At 37.7% G+C, this 11,191-nt stretch overlaps 1 protein-coding gene across 1 annotated transcript; it reads left to right on the top strand.

Moving 5' to 3' along the window:
* The first annotated feature begins 7,581 nt into the window (after positions 1–7,581).
* LOC144661505 (uncharacterized) lies at positions 7,582–9,640 on the top strand. The gene is made up of 3 exons (XM_078522286.1): positions 7,582–7,721; positions 8,198–8,507; positions 9,431–9,640. The coding sequence occupies exons 1-2, from the start codon at positions 7,591–7,593 to the stop codon at positions 8,475–8,477; spliced, it is 411 nt and encodes a 136-aa protein (XP_078378412.1). The 5' UTR covers positions 7,582–7,590; the 3' UTR covers positions 8,478–8,507; positions 9,431–9,640.
* The last annotated feature ends 1,551 nt before the right edge of the window (positions 9,641–11,191 follow it).

Genomic DNA, 11,191 nt, shown 5'->3' with positions numbered 1-11,191 from the left:
AATAAAAAATAAACGTTAAATTTATATACCAGTTTCATTTATGAGTAACAACAACAACAACGATAACAACAGAAAATATTGGCCATAAATGTTTCCTTTTCTAGGGTTTGCTTTGCTTTCCTTTTCCTTGCGATATATAGCGCTTAGATGGTGTTCAGCTACATAAAGGGATCAAGAACGATTTTTTTAGCGTCGCATGTAATTCGTGTTTTCATTGGTTTTCATAAGAACTTTTTGAGATAGGCTAACCAATTTTGTGAGAATCAATACTCAGGGCCTGTTTATGCGAAAAAAAGATGTCCCTGATAGGACAGGCCCGGCCAGGGGTTTTGGGTATACAGTATCTTGGGTGTTTTTAACCAAGGTATTCGGTATTTTTTTGCCAAATATAGGTATAAAGTATCTTGTTTTCCTGAATTTTTGGTTATCTGTATATAAACATAATGTTTTTTTTTTCTTTTTTAAAGTGTCGTAAAAACTCTTATACACAGTGCTTGTGTAACTTTTTTTTTTTTAAAAAAAAAGAAAGATCTGCAGTTATTGTGTGACTACGTGGTCATGAATGGTCGGGTTTTGACGTTTTTAAAAGCTGTTAATTAGACTTGACTTAAACCCTTTCGCTCCCCATGGAGCATAGGTCCACGGATTGCATGTTTCCCATGGTTTCTGTAATCATTAATATCCATTTGATGGGTGATTAGCCCTTCAAACTTCACCAGAGCCCCGTTAGCCAGGGGTTTTCAGGGTTCCGTGCAGGCCTTCATGGCTACCGTAGCGGCCCGGAGGATCGAATCCTCCACCATACTTCGCCCTGGACGGCAATCCCCTACTTTCCTGTTACCAGCTACCACGGCGAGGACGAGGGGTTGGACTTTGGTAGCCTTAATAGGCTATGTTAATTAGAGACGGACCATTATTTTTTTTTGGAGAGGGAAGATAAAAAATCCCGATAAAAGTTGTTTGCTAGAGCAAAAAGGCTCAGATAAATTGTTTGCAGACCTGAGAAGGAGAAATAAATAGTTTGACGACAATAAATAGTCAGCCATTTATACATCATGATACATCATCAACAGCACTCTTTTTGATGCCCAGAATGCTGGAAATTGCATTTCCGATCTTCTAGTTTTAAAAAATTCTCTGGGGGAGAATGCCCCCAGACCCCCCTTGTAAAGGGGGCATCTCAGCCCCATTCTGTGGTCACATCCACCAATTCTTAATCGGAAGCTGCTTACAAAAAATGTCATTGACAAACCTAAATTACTTGTTTGTATAACTGTAATAGTCCCTGATCAAAATGAGGTGTGCACTGGTCACACGAAACACGTAGGAGAAAAATAAATGGTTTAACTAAAGTTCTCGCAGATGCTGCTCACTGCAAAAATTAAAAAAATCGCCCTGTTCAAAAACTTCAATTAGTATAATTGTATGATAGTTCATGGGAATATCGCCAAAGAGGAAAAGGATATGTCTTTTTAAGTTCTATAAATAAATAACCAGCCAAGGCACCTATCTGGACACCAAAAAAAAAATGTCTACTGGAAGTCAAAGCCCGAATAAAATTGTTTACATGCACGGAAAACGACACAAAAAATAGTTTATCTAGAAGAAAATTGGATACCTTACCTCCAAGCAAACAATGGTCCATCTCTAAGTTACACCAGCCTTTCTTAATGGACATGGCTTTTAGGTAATAATTCTAGGTATTTGGTATCAACGTTGTTGCATTTTTCAGGTATATTGGTATCCCAGGGGGAAAAAATGGGGTATATTGGTATCCCACTACCCCCCCTGGCCGGGCCTGATAGGAGGAGGGTTAGCCTCTGTCCCAATCCATCTTTTAACTATCGTTTACATAGGAAGGGTTGTCCCTGTCAACAGGGCCAAACATTGACCTTCCCTGTATCGTGCTAGCTCTGTATGTCTTGAAATTACCCCTCGTAGTCGAATCAAAAAGAGCGGAAGTGTTTACCTGGACAAAATTTGGTTCGCTTCCCAGGGTTACTCTACCTTCAAATCGAGTGACCCTCCACGCAGGTTCACCCTGCACCTCCACTCCGCTTTTGGGGTAAACACTGCACATTAGTTATGGCCAAAGAAAGGATGATAACAGTCAACAATTTTCACGGCTCGCTTCTTAACCAAACGTTTAGCGAAGTCAGAGACGCTGTCTCACAGGCAGAATCATTTCATGACTATTACTCTCTAATACGCACAATTCAAAAGAACATGAATTCACAGGTATGACTTTCAAATCGTTTTGTAAACATTATCCATTACGTTTTGATGGTATACTTGATGGACTCGAGGAGGCCTCGTACAGCAGCTTGTCCATGTATGTTGCCAGGCTCACCACAAACAGGGTTCCCCAGCTGAGAACTCCCTCCAAATGCAAGGGCCGTTTTGTACATGTACCGCTCGTTCAACTCTTTAAACAATCCATTTGACAAAGAATTGGTTCAGAAGCCGCGGTTGAAGCTTCGGTACTGAGGGGCCTCAAATCAACTGAAGGTAACGAGAACGGAAAACAATGATTTCTTTAAATTAACAAATATATTTTATTTCGGACCATTTACCTGTGTTTTTTCTCAATGAATTATCACACAAAAGCTCACAAAGAAAACGAGAAAAACTTAGAGTAAATTAATTACCTAAATGCCTCACGCATTGGCGCCGTATTTGTAACTCTTTAATGTTTTCAATCGACCTCTTCGATTTTTTCGTCATTTGAAATAGAGGATTTACTATATAACGCTGAAATTGTTAGTAGCTGCTAGAATGTGAAAGGCCATGGGGTGCGAGTTCAATGCCAAATTACAAAAATGTTCTCATCGTATGTTTCCGTTTCCTTAACTTGCAATATGTTTGATTTCTAAACATTATTCATTCTTTTGGTTATAAAGCGTGTGTTGTTGTTGTTTGTTGTTTCTGTAACTTGACATTTGCCTATACCTGATTTAACGTATCCGTAGCGAATTCCCATGGGTAGTTTCAATGTTGGTGCTGAGGTCACACACAAAACACAATCCCCTCTCGCATTTGGATAAAGCCATACTTTCCCGAGGGCAAAAGGGCTAGCGGAACCGCAACTATTGCATGCACCCGAAGCATCTTTTTTACATTTCACAATAATTATTATGAGTTTCGTGTGAACATGTGTAAAAACAGCAATAAAACATGAGGAAATCCACTGTACCCTAACTGTTTTTATATTTTAAAACAAACCCCGCATTCTAATAAACCCCCCACACCACCCCCCTCCCCCCAACCCGCCGGCACAACTTTACAAACCATTTCTTTATAACAATTAGGCTACAAGCCCGAGTTTTCTTTTCAATGAAAGGTGAAAGAACAGGAGGACGGTGCTGTCTCTACTTGGACCGCGTATCGCCAATACTTTCATGTGCATCGAAGAGCAATTAATAAATGCCTGATGCTACAGCTGCCTCTGAATTCTGGAAGTCATATAAATTATATGAAAAAAAAAACTTAACTTATCACAACCGAAATCTACGTTTAATTTTTTTTTATTATTTAAAACGAAGATCAGTACAGTTTTACGCTTTTAGCTACTCTAGATTCCAAACTTTACCTCATTAAACGTTGCTAGTATTGTTAATTGACAGAGCTTGGCCTTTCCAGTTTTGTTCATGGAGGGTACGTCTGTGGAAAAAAAAGTATAGATTAAATTGAAGATATATTCTTTTAGAAGCTATTAATTTAATTAACTGTGTACCATTTATTAAAAGGACAGATGAATTAAGAAAAATAATACATTTATTTAGCAAATATATTACTAATTCCGCTTTCAGCTTTTATCTTAATTAGCTTAGCATGTTGATATTAGCGGATGTTGTGTCGAACATAAATTAATTATAAAATTACAACCAAATGCAGGACAAAAAAGGCCTTCTTCTAAGATTTTATTGGTTAACTCTATCCAGACCGGGGGAGGGGGGGGGGGGAGGGGGGGCGGAAAGTGCCCGCGCTGACTTTGAACGCTAATAACTTTTTCAATATTCCACCAAACGCTGCCAAACTTTTCGAATTTATCTAAAATTTATCTGTGAATAATTTGGTAGGATCGGTTGCTGTGTCAGGAACTTGACGTCACCATGGAAACGACATTTTGACAGGCATGTTCTCCCAAATTAGAAATTTTCGTGTTTCTATTAATGAAAAATAACTTTAATGCAATTATTTTCACCTTTTTACTGGTTTTAAGCACACTTTAATTGATTTTGAGTACTTTCCAGTAATTTTGGGTGGTTTTCTGACGTTGTGAAAAAAATTCGAAATCCAAGATGGCGGATTCAAGATGGCGGCTGTTTTGGCATTATGATGTCATTGACACGTGATGTGACGTCATCATCTCACGTGACGTATATCAAAAGTTAGATTTTCGGACATACTATATATCCTGCAAGTTTCATTGTGATTGCTGATTGCTTAAATATTCTGGAAGTTACGGAGACGGGGGGGGGGGGGGGAATCCGCCCCACCCTCCTCCCGTCTGAAAAGATCCAAAAAAGCCCGGTCTGAATAGGGTTAAACAATAATAACTTCAATATCGTTTTTTAGAAACAATGCAAAATAAGAGAACAGGACAAAACAAAACAGTTTTGCATGGCATTTAATAACGTACGTTACTAAAAAATAATGCAGTGCCACAGAACATCAAAACATTAGTTGTATGCAAGTTGTTAAGGTCATTGCCCTGTTTTGCATTGCGCATCCTTACTGCGCAGAATTTTACGCGTAATTAGCGCGCGCGCGCGAGCACATCAACAAAATGGCGGCTTCTTTCTATGTGGCTTAGTCCGCGAGAGAAGTAAATTGTCACTTTCTCCTAAACGAGCCTGGTGACCTATCAATTTTTTCTCATATTTTGGGTGTAGCGATCAAATTCTTTCTGTAAAATGAAAACAGATCAATTCATGTGTTTGAAAAATAAATTATCGCTAAAAAAGTGTACTTTGCCAGTACTCGCAGAGGAATTATATGGAATATACATGGTCGTCCTGCTCCTAAACGAATCTGGTGACCCCCCTTTTTTATTTCAAAATTTAAGTTCCCTTGAAGCAATAAACCAGTAGGCGAAGTTTGGTTAAAAATCTATGTTCAGTTTTATTTCGGGGCAATGACCTTAACGATAATACACGCCAATCATTATGATATTTTTTCAGGCATTCTTAACTTAAGGCCCAGATAACCATAGTCGGTTTAATCAATCAAGTTCTAGCTATAATGATTATTAATTGTAACAATTAGTCATTTTTTATCATTTCTGAAGTCAAGTTGAAACTGTGGCTTAAGATTATTAGTTAAGAGTGCCTTAACTAAAGTGAAGACATGACAGCTCAAAACTTGGGGCGTGCATACCTAGAACTTGTAAGTGTTGCTTCTTTAGCCACGGAAGCGGCGGAAGAATCTACGAGTGCCGCGGAAGAAGCGACGGACTCGAAATAAGCGCCGTACAATCTGGCGATCTGATGACTTCTCGACACAAAAGTTACTAACATGTGAACTTTCCAACAACATATCAATAATCTGAATTGAATTTATTGGCAACGTAAAGAAGTGATATAGGTTAAACAATTAAATACAAGTTTCGCATTGAAACTGTTTCCCGACAAAAATGTTAGGCTGAGGTTCACCAATTTACCAAGTACATGTACAACAAGAAATATGTCATTAAATATGTAAATCAGTATTGTTCATTGTGGTGTAAGATAGGTAATGAACGTTTATTCGTTTGTCTCACGATAGAATCGCTTTGAGATATGTTGATCGCGACGTTTCGACTGCAATACTGCTAGACTTCATCAGGCGATGAAGTCGATGGGATTGTAGTTTGCTTGAAAATACAATGAAAGTTGAGAAATTTCTTAGTAAGCAAGCAGGTCCGTATTGTGAATACCTTACAGAACGGACCTGCTAACTTACTAAGAAGTTTCTCAACAGATATGTCTTACAATTAAAGCTCAGACATAATACGTCCCGAAGTACGAAGAAGTCTTTTATGACTGAGGATGAATTCATAAATACGGGTCCTGGTTTAAAAGGCAATCAAAGGGCTAAAAGGAAACAAGACTTTTTACCAACTTCATGCAAAATTCGAGCAGAATACCAAATCTTAAATAAATGCGTTCGTTAGAGAGTTCTAAAACTAAAGAAATTTTAAGACTAAAACAGAACACGAAACGACGCAGGAAAAGTTTGATATTTATAAAAATGCCTCCATTTAACTCGAAAATGGGGGCTTAGATATATATTAGTCCGCGGACATAATCTGTCTTGAGAAGTGAACAGTTTTCAAAGATGCATGTACACTGAGCGTGCAAGCATAAATCACAGAGTTGGGAAACGGGAAATATCACTTGGGGAATTTCCCTCGGATATTTCCCAATTTTAGTTTTAGTTGGGGCATATTGTGTCAAGTGACGCTTATTAAACAATCGCGCGTGAGCGAAAATATTTAATGCATTATGAATTGTAATATTGCCCGAATAATAAGATTTTATTAATCTCTACCTATTAAGTGCTGCTGCGACATTTTCCATCTACAGCTACGTCAAGTTAAGGTTTAAACCCAGTCGTTTTTACAACACTGTTCCTCGCTGTTTGTGAAACTTCGGTCCTGATTCAAGTATTGAGCTCTCTGGCCAAGGAACAGGCAGCGGAAGCCGCGATTTGACGTTTTACTTGTGATTACGTAGTTGGAAGTAATTCATTGACACGAACATGGCAAGATAGTGAGAAATATATAAATATTTTTCTATTTCAAAACATCCAAACATTTCCGGTTACTTTTTACAAGGGTTCACTTATAAGTACTCGGATGTATGATTGTTTTCAAAAGGATATTTAACGGTTGCCATGTAACAGAAAAATATTTACCATGTTTAATAAAAAAAAAATGAAAAATCAAAACATTGTGGTGGGGATTTCTAAAACCAAATCAAACCTTTTTTTTTTTGGAATTTCCTTCAATGAAGCAGTCGAGGGTTCAAAATTGAATTGGAACATACATTAACTTTTTCCAAGATTAAAATATTTTGTTGAAGGCGAATACCTCCGAATGCGCTTAAATTTTTTGATAAACGATATAAAAAGATGGATTTGCTTTATTTGGAAAGCATATCCATACCAACGATATTAACTCAGTTAATCAACAAAGTGAAGTAGTTGAGAAAGGTTGGGCGTTTCAAGTGACGTCAGGGAAACGTTTTGAAGGTTTACGGAAGATCGAAGTTAAGACCACGCCTTAACCTCAGAGGTGGTCTTTTAAACTTCAATATATAGTTATATTTAATAACATGTAGTTATTTCTATACTCAGCGGCTACATGAGAACTTTATCATATTTGGGCATCTCGCCGATTAAAACATAAAATAGTCAGTAAAATAAAAAACTATGTATATAATTGTAACTAAACTTAGTTTTCAAGTGAGTAATATTGACGTGATTTGTCAATATCTTGCCTTTTTTCGGCACGCTGGCAGCAGGGCATATCCGAGTGCTGTTTTACCCAAAGATATAAAAATGGGACATTCAGTTTCATTTAGTAGTTCGAAGCAAGACGTCTCCACGATGAAAGGATTGATTCTTGTAGCTCTTGTTGGCTTTGTGCTTGCTATAGGCTTGGCATTGCCATTCACTGACGATGAAGCCGAGGCGTATGAAGGTGAACTGAAGCAAGTTGGAAACGACATATCTCAGAGGTAAGGAATAAGTGTGATTGTACGTGAAGAAAAACGAATGTCAAGAGAGGAAGAGAAAAAGGCATTTTATTTAAAAAGGGTAACCTGTTTTGCTTTTTTAGATATGGTCAGTTTATTCTCTTTCTAGGCGAGGCATGATATGAAAACACTTAAAATGTCCAAATTAAAAAGAAGGAATTTCGGGGTTTGACTACAGCAATCCTAATTTAAAGCAAGTTTAGCTTTCCTTTTGCATTTCAAATGTAACGTTTAAAGGACAGAGACATAGAAGCAGTTTTTTATACTACATTTTTCTCATATGTTAGTTGATCATTTATATTTACCACTGTACCCGCGTTTTTGGTGTGTGTTATAACTAGTTATGATTATGTCGAACTGTGCAAGTGATTTTTTGATGTAGTGAGCGCCAATGTTTAAAGACATCGTGTAAAACATTTTTCATTTTTTTCTCTTTCTTTTTTTCGTTTCTTGTTCAGCAACCCTAAGTTGGATGAGGGTAATGGGGATTTCGATGAGGACGAAACAGATAGCGATGGCCACGATGAAGACGAAAACGATAACGATGAAGATGCAGATGACGAGGAAGAAAACTCTTTGGACAATCCATTGGACAAGGAATTGGTTGAGAAGTCTTCTGATCCAATATTGCCCTTCCTTATATTCCGCGGAGCTCGCCGACTTATTCGCCGCCGTAGATCCCGTCGTGGACGACGATTTCGAAGATTCTTCCGACGTAGACGCCGAAGCCGCGGTTGAAACTTTGGAACTGAGGCATTTCAAATCAAGGTAACGAGAAAAGAAAACATGATTTTTTTTTGGTTTTGTAACAGATATGTTTCATTTCGAACCATTTCTTTACTGTTGAAAGTCTTTACTGATTTCTTTTCTCAATGAATATTCACACCAAAGCTCCCAGAAAACGATACAAACTTAGACTAAATAAACTACCTAAACGTATAGCGCAGTGGCGCCAAATTTGTAAGTCGTCCGTATTTTTACTTGAATAAATTATTTCCCATCCCGCCCTTTCCTCCATGAATAACGGGGTGCGTTTGAAAGAAGTCGCCGAAATTGCGCATATCTTGAGATTATTTTAAGGACTGATAGAGCTCCAAATGTGATTTCATACCTTTATTCTTTCAAACTTGGTTGATAATAAAAGCAACTACCTCTCATTGTTTAAATTTTGCCAATATGTACGTTTTCTTTTACGGTCTGACTGCAACAGACATTCCTTTTCGTCATCGTTCGTTAGTTACGTCACCAGAAATGCCGGCTCATTAAAGGCCGCTGCCTCAGTATTGCTAAAAAGTTAATTTAACTTCAAAACGTATCGGTTTATTTGCATGGCGTTAATATTTTATGTTGTTGATTTTGACAATTTGTTTTTTTTTTTTTTGTTTTTATGTGAAGATGATTTACACTATAAAGCTGAAATTGTTAGTAGCTGTTTGATCTTTCTTTGCGGAAAATTTGCTATGTCAACCATGTGTCTATTTTACGAGGAGGTCAACAAGATTAACACGAGGTTAACAAGATCAGCTTATAATAAATCTTGTTTTTGCTATTGGCTATATTGGCTGTCTCGCCAGGTAAACAGGGTTGTGATAGTGCAAACACGTGTTGGGATACTTTGAAAGACTTACGCAAAGACTACTTGTGTGGCTTTTTTTACATGTATTTATATTTTTTTTTTTTCATCTCGTCAGGTTGACAAGGATATCCCAAGGATGAAAAAAAGAAGCCACTAATAAGATGCTCTACAAATAAAACTAAGAAATAAGATTAAAACTCATGAAAAATATAAAAGAAAGCAAATTAAAAAGCTTCTTTTGGCACTTTCATAAAGAATAAAAAATAAACGTTAAATTTATATACCAGTTTCATTTATGAGTAACAACAACAACAACGATAACAACAAAAAAATATTGGCAATAAAAGTTTTCTTTTCTAGGGTTTGCTTTGCTTTCCTTTTTCTTGCGATATATAGCGCTTAGATGGTGTTCAGCTACATAAAGGGATCAAGAGCGATTTTTTTAGCGTCGCATGTAATTCGTGTTCTCATTGGTTTCCATAACAACTTTTTGCGATAGTTTTAGGAATCTGGCGCCTCTTTCTCATTCAGTCCGATTAATACCATAACCAATTTTGTGAGAAGCAATACTCGGGGCCTGTTTATGCGAAAAAAAAGATGTCCCTGATAGGAGGAGGGTTAGCCTCTGTCCCAAGCCATCTTTTAAGTAGCGTTCACATGAAAAGGGCTGTCCCTGTCAACAGGGCCAAGAATTGACCCTCCTTGTATCGCGCTAGCTCTGTATGTCCTAAATTGCCTCTTGTAGGCGAGTCAAAAGGAGCGAAAGATTTACATGGGCAAAAGTTGGCTCGCTTCCCAGGGTCAAACTTCCTTCACTCTGCGTCTCTACTTCGCTTCTGTGGTAATCATTGCAAATGCAAAAGAAATGATGATAACAATTTTCACGGCCTGCTTTTTATCCGAACGTTTGGCGAGCTCAGGGTTTATGTTCCACAGGCAGAATCGGTTCAATATTATTACTCAAATACACATATTTTGAAAGAACATTTACAGGTATTTAAGACTAACGTCCTCTTTCATTAATTATCCATGACTTTCAAATCGTTTTTTGATGAAGTTTACATTATTCATTATTTTTGACGTGATCCTTGATGGACTCCAGGAGGCGTCGCACACTAGCCGGTCCCCCCAGCTGAGAATTCCCTCTAAATACCACCGACCGTTTCGTTTATGTACTGCTGGTTCATCCGCGTTTTGGTGGCAAAATTCCCCTTCTGGTGTAGCGGTGGTAGTGAATTCGGTTTCCTAGAAATGAAGTGAGAAAGAGAACAGGGCAAATGACGATTATCTTAAAAGGTCTTATAAGGTCTTATACAAAAAGCTTATACAAGTAAGCTTACACAGCGGATACAATGATCAATGTAACGTCGTCTTGCGCACGCGTTTACCTTACTTTCGCGCGCGCTGGTAGTATAAACTTTTGAACTCTCTAACGGGTCTGTCACTGTGCCCCTGACGACAATTACAGGCTTTCTGAGTGCAGACTAGCATATTTTTTATCGAGCTGTGCCGAGAATTATTTTCTCAGTGAGCTCACTAAACTATTTTCTAAGAATGTAATAAGCATTTCTTTATAGTTTTCGTAACCTTCTTACGTGAAATTTGTTTCTATAGAACTGTATATGTTACTCTGTTATTTTTATACATTTTAAACGGCATGATTTATTTCCAGAAAATGGGACCTTCCAAAAAGTGTGTCAAATTTGACAGACTTAAAAGAACACGAATTGGCGAAAGTGCTTGCGTCAACGAAAAACCACTGTAATGGTCCATTTAAGAGCATTGTTTATGAAAAATTCGGCGAAGAAGAGGCCAGGCACCAGGAATTGCTCCGAGGAAAAATATAAACATCTATGTCTTCACCGTTATATCTCTA

This window comes from Oculina patagonica, chromosome 7, assembly GCF_052425735.1.
Source record: "Oculina patagonica isolate OP01 chromosome 7, crgOcupat, whole genome shotgun sequence".
NCBI lineage: Eukaryota > Metazoa > Cnidaria > Anthozoa > Scleractinia > Oculinidae > Oculina > Oculina patagonica.
Note: the sequence above shows the minus strand (reverse complement) of the source record. Positions and strands in the feature narration are given on the sequence as shown.

Excerpts from the sequence above, each read along its gene's own strand:
- LOC144661505 (XM_078522286.1), top strand. The coding sequence starts at position 7,591 with ATGAAAGGATTGATTCTTGTAGCTCTTGTTGGCTTTGTGCTTGCTATA. Across the intron at positions 7,722-8,197 it reads GGAAACGACATATCTCAGAG|CAACCCTAAGTTGGATGAGG; the intron begins GTAAGGAATAAG and ends TTTCTTGTTCAG.